The sequence below is a fragment of the Cryptomeria japonica genome, chromosome 3 (assembly GCF_030272615.1).
Source record: "Cryptomeria japonica chromosome 3, Sugi_1.0, whole genome shotgun sequence".
Classification (NCBI taxonomy): domain Eukaryota; kingdom Viridiplantae; phylum Streptophyta; class Pinopsida; order Cupressales; family Cupressaceae; genus Cryptomeria; species Cryptomeria japonica.
The window spans coordinates 267,231,102-267,245,074 of NC_081407.1; the positions used below are offsets into that span (position 1 = coordinate 267,231,102).

At 36.0% G+C, this 13,973-nt stretch overlaps 2 protein-coding genes across 4 annotated transcripts; one reads left to right on the top strand and one right to left on the bottom strand.

Annotated features, from left to right (window-relative positions):
• The first annotated feature begins 956 nt into the window (after nucleotides 1-956).
• Nucleotides 957-1,562, top strand: LOC131053322 (uncharacterized). The gene has a single exon (XM_057987900.1). It carries the CDS (start codon nucleotides 957-959, stop codon nucleotides 1,560-1,562), a length of 606 nt encoding a protein of 201 aa, XP_057843883.1.
• A 3,796-nt stretch (nucleotides 1,563-5,358) lies between these two features.
• Nucleotides 5,359-10,609, bottom strand: LOC131053328 (calmodulin-binding receptor kinase CaMRLK). 3 transcript variants are annotated; one of them, XM_057987908.2, is made up of 3 exons: nucleotides 10,457-10,609; nucleotides 10,199-10,371; nucleotides 5,359-8,853 (listed from the first exon to the last, which is right to left on the bottom strand). In XM_057987908.2, exon 3 carries the CDS (start codon nucleotides 7,931-7,933, stop codon nucleotides 5,762-5,764), a length of 2,172 nt encoding a protein of 723 aa, XP_057843891.2. In that variant the 5' UTR covers nucleotides 7,934-8,853; nucleotides 10,199-10,371; nucleotides 10,457-10,609; the 3' UTR covers nucleotides 5,359-5,761. The 3 variants fall into 3 exon arrangements, with proteins under 3 accessions (XP_057843891.2, XP_057843892.2, XP_057843893.2); XM_057987909.2 differs by lacking the exons at nucleotides 10,199-10,371; nucleotides 10,457-10,609 and adding an exon at nucleotides 10,009-10,162; XM_057987910.2 differs by lacking the exons at nucleotides 10,199-10,371; nucleotides 10,457-10,609 and adding an exon at nucleotides 8,993-9,459.
• Nucleotides 10,610-13,973: the final 3,364 nt, after the last annotated feature.

The following is a 13,973-nucleotide window of genomic DNA, read 5'->3' on the forward strand; positions in this document are numbered from 1 at the left end:
TTCCATTATGTTTGCTAAGTATTTGAGGGGTCTCCTAGAGAAAGGATATTCACAGCCTCATCTCTCCCGAAAGGTTCAGTTTTTTGGAATTTTATTGTTAGTTGTAGATCGGTTATCCTCTCGCATCTCTTTTGGTTAGTCCACAATGGGAAGAAGGCTCAGTTTTGGGATGAAGTTTGGAATGGTCATGCTGCCTTATCTTCCATTCGGGATTAGTCTCCTTTGTCTGATATCCTTTCTAGTCTCTAGGAGTGTTTGTCGCTGACTATGTTGACATTGATACCTTGGGTCCTTATCCTGTGTCTCGATGGAAGTCTATTGATTTTATGCCCATTAGTAAAGACCTCAGAGTTGCTTTTGAAATAGAGCTTGAGAAAATATTTCTTGTGTTTCAAGATCAGGATGATGTTTTGGTTTGGACTAAGAGTGCATCAGGCTCTTATTCGGTAAAGGAGGGATACAAGACCTTGTCTCATTCCTCTTCTTCCTCCCCTTGGCCTTCTCAGCTCTTTTAACACTCGGCTTGTCTTCCTAAAGTTGGTTTTTTTGCTTGGCTTGCAATGCAAGATAGAGTTCTCACTGGGGTGAGATTAGATAGGCTTGGGATTACTGCAGTTTTTCCTTGTGTGTTTTGTGGCTACTATATGGAATCTATGGATCATGTGTTTTTGCATTGCCCGTTTGCTTTGGATTATTGGTACTGGTTGTTTGGTAAGCTTGGATGGTCTTTTGCCATTGGTCCTAATTTACTATCTCATTTCTTGGCTTGGCCTTTGTTGTACTCATCTTCATTTTATTCCTCTCTTTGGGTTGTGGCTCCTTTTATTGTCATTTGGAACATATGGCTGGAGAGGAACTCTAGGATTTTTAAGCAAAAATCAGCTTCATTAGGGGATGTGCTTGACAGGATCCAATCCTCCATTTATGAGGTGGTGCTTTCTTACATTTACAAAAAAATGGATCATTTGTGTTCCTTTTCTCACTGGGATAATTGGGTAACATGGAAATGGATGTCACTTCGAGTCATTCCATCTCATGGGGATATAGCGTCTGGCTTATCCTCTCTTGCCAAACGTAAGCTAGCTAAATGGACTCCTCCCCTCCAATTCTCATTTAAATTAAATTTTGATGGGGTTGCTAAGGGTAATCCAGGTAAGTCGGGGATTGGGGTTGTCCTCTTTGATCATAATTATATGATTGTTAAAGTTGTGGGTAAATTTATTGGTGTCGACTCTAACAATTCTGCTGAATTTCATGCGTTATCTTTTGGTCTTGATCTTGCCATCTCTTTGGGCATTAAGGATATTATCATTGAAGGGGATTCAATGTTGATCTTTCATTCGGTCTCTGCTAAGAAATGTGTTTCCTGGCACTTACAGTACCTGCTAGATCGAATTCTTGCACAATTGAAGTGTTTTTCTACCTTTACTATATCTCATTGTTATAGGGAAATAAATGTTATTGTAGATTATCTGGCTAACAAGGTTGTTGTCGAATGTGCTGAGTATCTGGAAGTCTCCCCTCGAGATATTCCTGCTTCTTGCATTAGTATCCTTTATTAAGTTTGATTGATTGAGGTTTGTGGCCTTCATCTCACTCCTTGTTGGTTGTGGATTTTCTTTTGTGTATTACATCAGGGAGGGTGTTGTCTGGCCTTATGGCAACATTTTTGTTGGTGGCATACTTGGTAAGTATTTCCTCATTGAGAAAGGAGGGTTTTGGTGCTACATTCGTTTGGTTGTACCCTGTCTGTCGAGTTGGATTAGCACATGTTATCAGTTGACCCTTGTTTGACAGGTTGAGTCTTTGAGTTGGTTTACGTGGGGTGAAGCTTCCTTATCCTCATTGCATTTTGGTGGATGGTGATACGTGTTGGGTGCCTGAACTTTATCTGTGTGATGATTTCTATCGGGTAGATTGAACTTTTTTGGCTAATCATAGTATGGTTACTCGAGCCTTATCTGGTCAATATTTGTTTCCTTGCTTGTTCACTGTTATGATTTGGCATATTTTTATCATTTGATCTGCAGATTGGTTGTTCGATTTGGTAATCATGTGGTGGTGAGCTTGTGTAGGATGGTTTCGGTTAATCATTGTTTGGTAGCTTTCATTATCCTACTTTGTCGTCTACTTGCATGATTGTGTAATGATGACTGCTATGAGTTGGCATATTTTTATCATTTGATCTGCAGATTGATTGTTTTGATTTGATAATCATTCGGTGGTGAGATTCTTTAGGTTGGTTTTCATTATCCCAGCTCGTCATCTACTTGCATGAATGTGTAATGATGTTTGCTTGTACTTCGTTCACTCCTCTAGCAAGTGGATTTGTTTATCATGTTTTGGTATGTTGGCTCCTGCATGTTCTATGTGGTATCGTGCTTGGCCTTGGATGCATTCATGATGATATCTCATTTGGTTGGCTTTTATATGGGCTCTGCTAGTTCTCTTCTCTTGATTTCTCTCTCTTTATTCTAGCGACTCTTCTCATAAGATATGATGTTTTGTTTCATTCAAAAGGCATTGTTAAGGCTTGGAAGTTGGTGGTTGACTTCAAGGTCTTGGAACTTGCAGATGTTTTGGTATATGCAACGGTTTCTCATCTTTTTGCTATTATCTTGGCTTCTTCTATGGGCTATTCTTTGGCTTGGCCTCATTTTGGTTCCTCTGGGCCTACAACATCCCCTCCTTATTTGGATTATTTTGTGTTTGCTTACGATGTTTGTCTTGGTAGGTTCTCTTGTAGTGATTTCTCTTCTTGTTCTTGGTTTCATATTAATCAGTGGATTGAAGAAATGTGCTTTATAGGCAGGGGTGACTCGTACTCATATTTTTTGGCTAATCCTTCAGTTTTTTGAATGGATGTTGTTCTTCTTGATATTTCACAATGACAATTTACTCTTGTATGCCTCTTATGACAACTTCTTTTATATCTAATGAAATTATTATGTAATTTGGGAGGGTTTTGGTGGAATGTGCCCTGGGGGCCCTTGTAATGGGTAGGTAGGCTTGTGTATTTCGAGCAACATCAAAGGGTTTTCTTACTGGTTCTTTCCCTTCAATGCTCTTTGAACCAGACACCTTGTAAACAAAAAAAATAAATATTAATATAATTTAGTGGTTACCCACTTTTATCAAATTTTTTTTTTAAAATAATCATATATAAACTATACAATACTATATAAACATAAAAAAAAAAAAAGATATTCTATAATCCACAAGTGTAAAATCTCTTTATATTTCAATACCATTATAATGTCTTTAAATTTTCAAAATTACAATTTTTTATATTTAATATTTCTATAATTGAATATTAAATTTCAATTTTTAATATTTTTTTTACATTTTTCCATGTAAGATTTCTCTTAAAACAGGTACCATAATTTTGAAATAACAATCATTTCGAATCAAACATTCACCAATACATTTTATAACTTAAATTTTGAAATTCCAATCATTAATGAAATATTCAAAATAAAAAACAAAGCTTATGTAACTTATAATGGGTAAAAATTAAATCCCTATCTTAATAGTGTCAAGTTGGGCACACAAAAAAATCTATCAGTTAGTTGCAGTCTTTTACATGTTTAAAACATTTCTTCCACCATTTTTCAAAGTCAGTTGAACTGTTCAGAGCAGCCCTGGAATTTGACGGTCACCCCTACTTGTCATATGAATTTTTGATGACGGTTTAGTCATTTCAATGCCTTTCATTTGACGTTTTAAGAAAAATATTAACTGTCAAAAAATATAAAAGTAGAAGATTGAAGCCACACCAAAATGCAATGCAAATCTTTGTTGGGAAGAAATGAAAATCATTGTCTTAATGAGAAAATAATGATAAATTAGTAATATATGCAAAAATCTTAAATTTATTAAATAAGTTTATAAATTAATACGCTAATATATATTATATATTAACATTAAATGATAATCAATTAATAATTATTAATTTAGTAATAATAAACATTAAACTTTTAAAATTATATATATTATGACAAGTTTCTATAACAATCTTATTAAATATATTTAAAAAATTAAATTGACTAAGTTTCTAAATTCATATATAAAAAAATAAAATATATTGTAAAAATTCATATTAAAATATTTTATCAATTATATTCTATCATTTCAATTATGACAAGTTTCTAAATTCATATGAAAAAATAGAACTATTCTAAAAAATCATATTAAAATATTATAAAATTAGAAACAACTACATCCTTCCATACTCTAAATCTTTCCATTTCAAAATATTCTAAATTAAAAAAAAATAGCATGTCAATGCATACGTTCTACTAATTTTTTAAGCTGTCAAATACGGTTCGGTATTATATATTACCTACTATATGTTTTTACGGTTTATTTATAATTTGAAGTGTCATATATACGGTTTTAGAAAAAAAATATCATGTCAATGCATACATTCTACTAATTTTTTAAGCTGTCAAATACGGTTCAAAAGTGAAAAAACGGTCATCATTTTGCTTGTCAAATTCCAAGCCTGGTTCAGAGTGAGGCGTGAACAACAACACTTGTGAATTTGGGAATTGGTGGGTGCGTAGTTCTATAAAGCATTCCACTTCTGAGGATTTATCAAAATATTTTAAAATAAATAAAATATATTCAGTCATTATGGGAAAATATTCAGTAGTTGAACATGTTTTAGTAGTTAAGCATCTTTAAACAGTTGTGATAATATTTATTAATTTAATGTCTAATATTTTTACAATATAATACTATATTAGTTGTGATAGTTGTGACTTTGAAATTGTTAGTGTTGATCATAAGTATGAAATCTATTCTTTAGATTGAAAAAACAACAAATCATGTAATTGCCACATCAGCATACAAATAAAAAATAGCTTAGTACATAACTATTTGTCTAACTTTTGGGGGGACTTTTGAACACCTCAACAAAAAACATGCTGATGTGGATCTAAAACCTTATAAAATGGAACTTGTCAAGTAAATTGCTGAAAAAAATTGAGTGATTTTAATTTGTTAAGGGGACTTTAAGGAAGTGTGAACTTAGGGTGCTCAATTACTGAATCTTCTTCCTAAATGTTGAAAAATAGAAATAAAATTATTATTTTACTATCCATAAATAAATAATAAAAATACATAAAATATGATTATTATAGTAATTGAATAGAGGTATGAATGCCAAAGATATGAATAGTGGATGGAAATGCAGTCCTGTCCTTCCATTGGAGTTTCAAAGTAACTAAGATTCATGAACATCAACATACCCCAACCTTGAATCAGATTAAATAGACTTTGACAACCTCAAATATACTCTATAAAACAGTATTTTGGCAAATTTAGTACGTACACAAAGCCATGGTATCCTGTTGATAAGTACAGGAAGCACAATAAATTATGGTCGTATAAGCTACTGTAGAAATTGTATGGAAACCAATACAATAAATTATTTTGATCATATAATTGTAGTGCAGCCCCATTCAACAAATAAGATCTTAGCTGTTTTTCAAACCTGCAAATGCTTTCAGATAAATGAATGAAGCGACACCTAAACCCTTTTCTCTTTTAGACTAAATGTCCTCTGAATCAATCAATGCAAACTTGGGTAAAATAGATACATAAAAGAATTCAAACAATCAGGTTCCATTGCCAAATATTGCAGAAAACAAAAAATAACAAAAGCTCCAAACCATCTTGCTGTCATTTCTATGACAGCCTCCGCATGCAGGGAGCAGAGATGATCTGAAGTGCAGAGGAAAACTTAGGTCCGAATAAATCAGCTTTGAACTCCATCTGGTTGGAGATCTTTCAAAAGACCCACGATCTGTTGCATTGAAGGGCGCTTGAGAGATGATTCTGCAGTGCAAAGATACCCAATTCTCAAGGTCTCCAACATTAGATTCAAAGGGCCTGTATTAACCAATCTTGGATCCAATGCATTCTCACCCAGTTTCTCTCTTATCAGATATCGAACCCAACCAACCAAATCCTCACCAAAACCATCAGGAATGTCATATCCGCGAACCATTTTTCCTGTGACCAATTCCAGCAACACTATACCAAAACTATATACATCACCCTTTGCATATTCCTCAACTTCAGGTATGGAATGAAGGCGGTTCCCTTCTACAAGGTCTCTGATCCCAGCCTCTGCCACGTGGGGTTCAAAATGTCCATCTAATAAAACATTAGAGGAGCTTAAACTCCCATGGATTATAGGTGGGAAACATCCATGATGAAGAAAAGCAAGGGCTCTAGCAATACCAAGAGCTATTTTGTGCCTGGTAAACCATCCCATCCGCTCTCCTGAAATTCTAGGTTGCTCCTCCTCCCATGTATCTGTACTCCAGTCTGCCTCGGGCTGCACTCCCGGAAGCTCGTGCAGCCATTGGTGAAGGTCCCCATTTTGCATGAATTCATAGATGAGCAATTTCTCCTTCCCTGCAATACAATAGCCCACAAGGGGCAATACGTTGGAATGCTTCAGGCGACCCAACGCATGAAGCTTGGATGTGGCCTCTTCCACATCGATATCCTTAGCCTGCTCTAGGACTTTGATTGCCACATGAAGATCCCCTGGCAGAATGGCTCTGTAAACAGGCCCGCTTTGCCCTTCAGCCATTTGGGAATCTTTGCTGAAGTGGCCAGTGAGGGCTAAAAGATCTGTGAAGGTGAGGTTCAGCAGAGGTTTTTCAAAAAGTATTACAGGAGCAGAAGTAGAATCCTTGATGTCTGCAACCCATGTGCCTGAATCTGTCTCAAATGAAAACGGTCCTTGCTCAGGTTCAATTATGGGAATCTCCATTTTGTAGGGGAATGAAGACCTGGACACAGACCAGTCTTTGGACAACGTTGGGCTACTCTTTTTTCTTCTGAGATAAAAAACAGAAAAGATCACCATTGTTATCATGATAACTGCAGCTGCTGCGGCTACAATACCTGCAATTGCAGGTTTTTTCAATTTATGCGATGATGACGACGGTTTTGATGGCTTGCGATAAATGGAACTTGGAATCAGGACTCCTTGCCGAGATGCATGGGAAGGGGCAGGAGCTGGGGCGCGTTTATTGCAGGGGATTTGCAGGGATTCACTACAGATTCCAGAATCAATGAAGGCTTGCCTCCCAAATTTTTGCACATGCTCTGCACTCAGGTTGCCTCTGAAATCGTTGCCAGACATATTTAGGTATTGTAGAGTTTCAAGCCACGGGAAATCGTTTGGGAAAAACCCAGTTAAGCTGTTGTCAGAAAGGTCCAGATATCGTAATGAGGGCATTTGAGCCAAAGACGAAATGTCTCCTCTGAGATTGTTATTAGAGAGATCCAGATATTGAAGGGAGTATAGGTATTTGGATCCAGAGGGTTCGGGGATCGAATCTATGCTATTACCAGCAAGAGAAATTGTGTTAATGTTCTGTAAACTGAAAAGTTCAGCAAGTACCTTGTTACCGGAGATTTGGTTGTGTGACAGGTCCAGCTCCCTGAGAGTTGAGAAGCCTGAGAGATTGAACCGGCTGTCATAGATCTTGAGCCGGTTAGAGGAGAGATTGAGGGTCTGCAAATGGGAGAATTGATGCCCAATCCTACTCCAGTCAAACATAAGCTTTCCTCCCAATTGGTTCATAGCCAGATTCAGTGTTTGGAGACTCTGGATTGTGAAAAGATCGCTTGTTATGGGCCCAGAGAGCGAATTGTGTGAGAGGTCTATGGTGCTGACCTGGCTCAATAGAGAGATCTTTCTCCAGTTCACAATCCCTGTGAGATTCCGAGATGCTAGAAATAATGATGGGATACTGTCACAACTGCTGTTGCTGCTGCAAATTTCTGAGAGTTTGAAACCATTAACTGAGCCAAATGCATCTTTTAAAACATCAAAATCACTAGCTGTAGCCCCTAAGTTGCTGGAGAGAAGAAGCAGAATTGATATTGAAAACATTGCGGATTCCATTGGAATGGAAAGAAGAAAGAGAGCTCCTTTCACGGTCTAAAATGTCTTGCACACTGTACACTCCACTCTGTTTAGATCACAGAGTAGCGTTCGGCATTACGACACCCATTATATATATATCCTATCTCTGCATTCGAACCTTGTCTGAGAATAGAATCCCGTACCTTTCATCATCTAACACAACCAAATTCCTTCTGTGCTGTCTACTGTTAACAGTTCTGACATCCTCCAAAAATTAGAACTAAATTGGCTTCTCTTGCTTTAGAAATTTTGACTCTGTAGAATAGAGTGAAGCCCTAATGGATTCAACCATTTTTATAACCTTCATGTCCTCTAAGAAGGAAATCAACCCATCAAGGACTCTCACGCTATAGTGAGAAGTCCTCCAACTTCATCCATCCTCGTGACCATCTATCCTGAACAACGAACCCCCTCATCTAAATACAGGCTTTTGAACAACATTCAATGCCAGACAATAATAGATTATCTGACAGTTTCTCTTTCCAAAGCCAAACAAGACAAATGTCTAGGCTCGTGAATTTGGCCTATTCTGCCGAGATTTTCACGGATCTAAGTAGACTTGATACATTCATTGCCAAACATACCCAGTAAAGAAACCTCTATATGACAAAATCAACACATCTGTAGCAATAACTGCCGTGGTGAGCGCATCTATCCCCAATCTTTTTCGATTTGCAAAACCATTAACATTACTCAAGCCTAGATTTACGAGACAAAATAAGAAACGGTACAGCTTCATCCACACCAGATTCACCGAATTTGACTATCAACGGCGCAGTCTAAAGAAAGAAAACCAACTGGAGTATTGCACGGGTACTTCCTTACACGGCTCAACAAAATGAAATCCTTCCCTTTTTGGCCTCAAAACGGGAATACGACTAGCTGCTTGTTAATGTTGCCTGCAAAATAAACCATCAGAACCCATGATGAGATTTTCGCCTTCAAAAGAATACATTGGAAAGTAAATGTTCCCGGAGAGGAAAAAATTGAGACATCAAGCTAATAAATTATGCTTAAATGAATGCAAAATAGTCATACTTGAATGTTAAAATATTTTGGTTAAAACGGTTTTTTTATGAACTAGCATGTAAAGTTTGGTAAGAAGTTTGTGCACGCAATTTTAATATCAGATCACATTTTATAATCGATCACGGAGTGTTGATAATAAATTGTTAGTATACAGTTTTGCCCAAAAACTATGCACACTAATCTCATGGGCTGTGAAAACCGCAAATTTATTAATATTAATTAATATTAAACAGAAATTTCAACTTCTTGCGTAGAAAATTATCCAAGTTCTCATACACGGTTTGGAGTAATCTAATTCGTTCAAGTTTGAGGAAACCTTTCTTTAATCGCTGACGATGAGTGAGGGAGGAGATCTCAAAGTAAAGCTCGAATAACATCTAAGAAATTCATCCAGAAAAGTTTCCAAAATGCATTTTGTTGACAAAAACGACTTCAAATAAATATTCATATCTATTGCAGGGAATTTCACTGTTTTCTGCAAAGTATTTACCTTTGAAAATCTGCATTAGATGTAAAGGGCACATGACAAAGTATGTAGCACATTAAAGGGGAAACCTCATGTTTGGAAGCAATTCAATTTTCTCTGCAGAGTATTTTCTTTTCTCTTGGAATCAAATCTACAAATTTAATGTCTACGGTATTTGAGAAGGAATAAAATTAGGATGTGGCTTCACAGAGTCCTATTTATCAGTTGCCAGTCCCAACTAAAATATTGACATTTCCGTTTACCCGTGTTTTACTGTATTTGAGATCCATAAATCCTGTGCCAAAATAATTGTAAACAACTACTAACATTCTAAAATGGTTTTTACTAGTTTCAATTTGCACCCTTAATCTGGCACCATCAATTACCAGTTCTTGAGAAACACTTCCAAAAAAACAAATAAGGGAGAAAAAGATCATCTCTTAAAAAGATGAAATTTCCAAAAACTATGAAATTTTCTTAGCAAATGTTTTTCCGGATTTGACTCTATTTAACATTATAAAACATAAATTTTCCTTAAATAAACTGCAAATCTACATACCAAACTTGGATTGAAAGTTGTGGATGCTTGTAAACCACAAAGATTGATCCAGAAAATCAACAAAATGTCAGACGCGCAATCATATTTGACACAACAGAGGACTTCAAAATTCAGAAATATGTGCTCTAATTCCCTTTCAATTCGGTAATTTAGGAACTATTTGTCAAAGTTTAAACACTAAATTCTTCACCTCATTTCAAAGATTGGAAGACTTCTTCCCTCTTCACACCGCTTGAAATCAAACACTCCTTTTTCCTGGAAAATTCCTCTTTGAGAATATCTTCGTTCCCCGAATTTTGCTTTTGAATGACCTTCAGACTGACCGTCACTTTGCACAGCTTACTGACTCACGATTCTCCATTGCTGTAAAGACCAGAAAAAAATAATTTTTCTCTACCAGAAAAGAATCTCGTAAAAAGTTACAGACAAAGGACAAAAGCAGTCTTACCTGCTTCATTCTGCTCCCCATTTTTTTAAAAGTTTACGTTAGACAGGAATAACATTGAAGCTGCAAATTTGAAGTCAAAAAAATATGAAGACCTAATTCACTGATTACAGTCCCTGTAATTGACGTAGATTTTCTTCGTAATGATGTGTAATTTATGTCTCTTAACGTCTCATTTAACGTCGTCAGTTTTGTCAAATGTCGCCGTCAGACAACTGACCGTTTGATAATGTTTGTACAACTCTAGTAGTTATTGTAGTCAATTGAAGAAACTGCTTTTAATTTTATCAAATATGATTTTGTTTTTATTCCTCTAATCTCTCGATCAGATCTCGGTGATTTAATTATATTTATTTATCTCCTCTATGAGATGTCAGGGATTTTATTTTGTGCGTACAAAGTGGTTGCTAGTAATTTTATTGAAGTATTATGTGTGGGACTTGGGGTATCATTGTAATATTAGTCTACAAATGCTATAATTGTATGTGAAATTGGATTATTTTAATTTTTTTATTGTTTTTTTCGATTCGTATTTTAATAGTTAATCATATTTTAATTATTATTTTTATCATATATGTAATTATAAACGTGAATTAGATCAATTATACAATGACAAATTTAAATCGTGCATTTTTAAAATCTAAAGTTTAAATGTATTCATTGCCAACCACTTCATTAGTCGTTTTGAATGTATTCATTGTCAACTATTTCATTAGTTGTTTTGAGTCGACTTAGCATACAATTGTATCTATATTTGTACTTGAATCTTGTTTTATTTAATGACATTCATTCACTCATATGTGAAAATGAGTCGGAATTTAAGAAAAGAATGTAGATCGAAGAGTTTGAAAGGAGAGCCTTATTTTCCATTATTTGCATGTGACATTATTCCACTACTTGTTTGTTTATTATCCTTGATCATTGTTGCTCACATTCATAAAGCAGATACATCCAAGTGTCTAACCTAGGAGAACATGAACCTTGTGTTAAGATTAGAGGTGTTTTTCAGGTTACATATCCTAATGTCTAATGTAGTTCTTAATTGTTCATAGATAGATAAATATTTTATTTTTCTCCAATAACCATTAAGTGGAAAAAATGAGACCCACGTGTAAAAGTAAGGGTATCATAGGGTAAGTTCACAAAGATGGTGAACAAAAAGGGGGTTTAAGTGGACACCCTTTTTTTAAAATCAAAACTTGGAGGAGCAATTTGAGACTCGTCCACTCAAAATTTGAAGATACCCCCCCAAAAAAGATTGTAGTACTTTGAATATAGTTGTAAAGCGGAAAAATCGAACCCTAGACGTTTCTCCCCTCCCCAACTCCAAGGAGAGAGAAGGGAGAGTCACTAGGGTTGATGGTTTTCACTTAGGAGGGACTTTACATTCAAAAGAGGGGTTGAAACCCACAAGATCCAATCCCACGCAATGCAAGATTGGATTCTATATGAGTTTCAAGGGTTGTGATAGCAAGGATACCCTCTTTTGTAAAGAATGTAGATAGAAAGATTGAACTAGGAATGCATGTAGAAGCAAGAAAGATTTACTTATAAATAGAGATAGGGATATGATATGAAGCTGCGGACCTGGAATTTGCAGTAAAATGTCGAGACGGTGCTGTCCTGCAAATTTGAGCAAAAATTGACGGGATGATGGCGCCCGACATGCACACAGTCCTCCGAAAAATCCGCGAAACGAAGGGGGATCTGTTCGTCTCTGCACAAGGATTCCAGATCTTCAATTTCAGCCGGGTACCTGCAACCTACACACAGAAAAGCGAAGACGATTGGGGGGTTAGGGATTAGGGGTTTGCCCTTAGGTCAAACCCCGGTTTTGGAATTAACCAAGAAATGAGAAATGCTGTAAATGTAAATGACTGTAATGTAAAACAAGTACTAATACCTTGTTGTAAGGATGTTTGTATCCTTATATGCGAAGGTATAGATGTTGTTGTATGTTGTATGTTGTATGTTGTAGTATGTGATCTCCTCTTAAATGGTTGAATCCTTGTCTTGAATGCAACACCTAGCCTTGAATGGAGACTTAGAATGATCAATTGCTTGAAGGAATGCTTGAATGCTTGAATGTTTGAATATCGTTTCCACGTCTTGTACACATATGTCCTTCCTCCCTAAAATGGGAGAGGAAATGTAGTTTATATACTTGCCAATTAGGGTTGATAGACTGATTTTCCCGACCTTAGGTCGACCAGGAAATGTTATTTTCCAATTTGCAAACAAAAAGGCCCGAAGTCCCATAGGAGACCGGGCCCAAAATAGGGCTAGGGACCAGGGCGCTGGGCGCCATGGTCCTGGGGGACCAGGGTGCTGGGCGCCCTAGTCCTAAAGGACCAGGGCGCTAGGCGCTCTGGTCCCACCTCCCGGGACAGCAGGGTGCAAGGAGGGATCAAGCAGGGTGCTGGAAAAATGCAGTTTTTGATGTCATGAACAAGTTTCGGGGTCTCCATTCAGGTTCCGTGTTGCATCGCCATCGTGAAAACCCAAATGCAGTCGAAATTGCAAGTGTCGCAATTTTAGGACGCTACAATAGTTTTCAAACTACTAAGGGTTTTTAAAATTGGATAAGATTATGTCAAATCTCACGCGCACACAAAAGTGTCCTTGTTTTTTTCAACAAAACATAATATAGTGTCTGACGTGGGCATCAAAAATGTTATAGTTGCATTTAGTATTTTAAAAAACTCTTTGATGGAAAGTTAAGAGAGAGCACTAGAAGTTGTGTATTTTTTTGTAAATTTTTGTTGAGTTTTTTTTTAATGATTTTTCAAAGTGGACGCATCTTGAAAATTAGGCCCCTGTTTGTGCGCATCACATAACTTGCACAAAAATAATAAAAAAATTAAATTTTTTTAAAGTGTAAAGAATGAAGTCTATAACAATATATATAACTTATTTCAATTTTGGACAAGTAGTTTAAACGTTATTAAAAAAATGGTACATGTTTGTCTTTGAGAACTCTAGAGACATTTGTAAAAGAAATTCAAGATTAATATGTTAATGTTGTTATATTTAAGTATAAGTTATATTTTCTCTTTGTCTTTTATCTTTCTTATAATTTAAGTTATATTTTATGTATATATTGTCAGGATGTTTGAGAGTGTTTCAGATCTCTAGGAGTCATAATGTAGATTTTAGATTTTAGCAGATCTTATAATTTTTCAGAGTTAGTCAAATTACAGTAATTAGTAGGCTTCTATCATCATTTTCTTTCTATCTCTCTATCTTAGGCTCTTTGTTTCCCCTAAGCTCTAGACTTATCTATTTTCCTTTCTCTCTTCTTCTCCTCCTTCTCTGTCTCTCTCTCTATCTCACTCTCTCCTCTCTCCCCAATCTCTAGATCTTATAATTTCTCACACCTAGTCAAATTTCAATCATCACTAAGATACTATTATCATTCTTTCTATATTTCTATTTCATTCTCTTTGTCTCCCTCGATCTCTAAACCTATCTTCCTATCACTCTCCCTCTCTCTCTCCTCCCATCTTTCTCTATCACTCCC

What these genes read in the sequence shown, in the direction of transcription:
- LOC131053322 (XM_057987900.1), top strand. Translation starts at nt 957, where the DNA reads ATGGATCATTTGTGTTCCTTTTCTCACTGGGATAATTGGGTAACATGG.
- LOC131053328 (XM_057987908.2), bottom strand. Translation starts at nt 7,933, where the DNA reads ATGGAATCCGCAATGTTTTCAATATCAATTCTGCTTCTTCTCTCCAGC.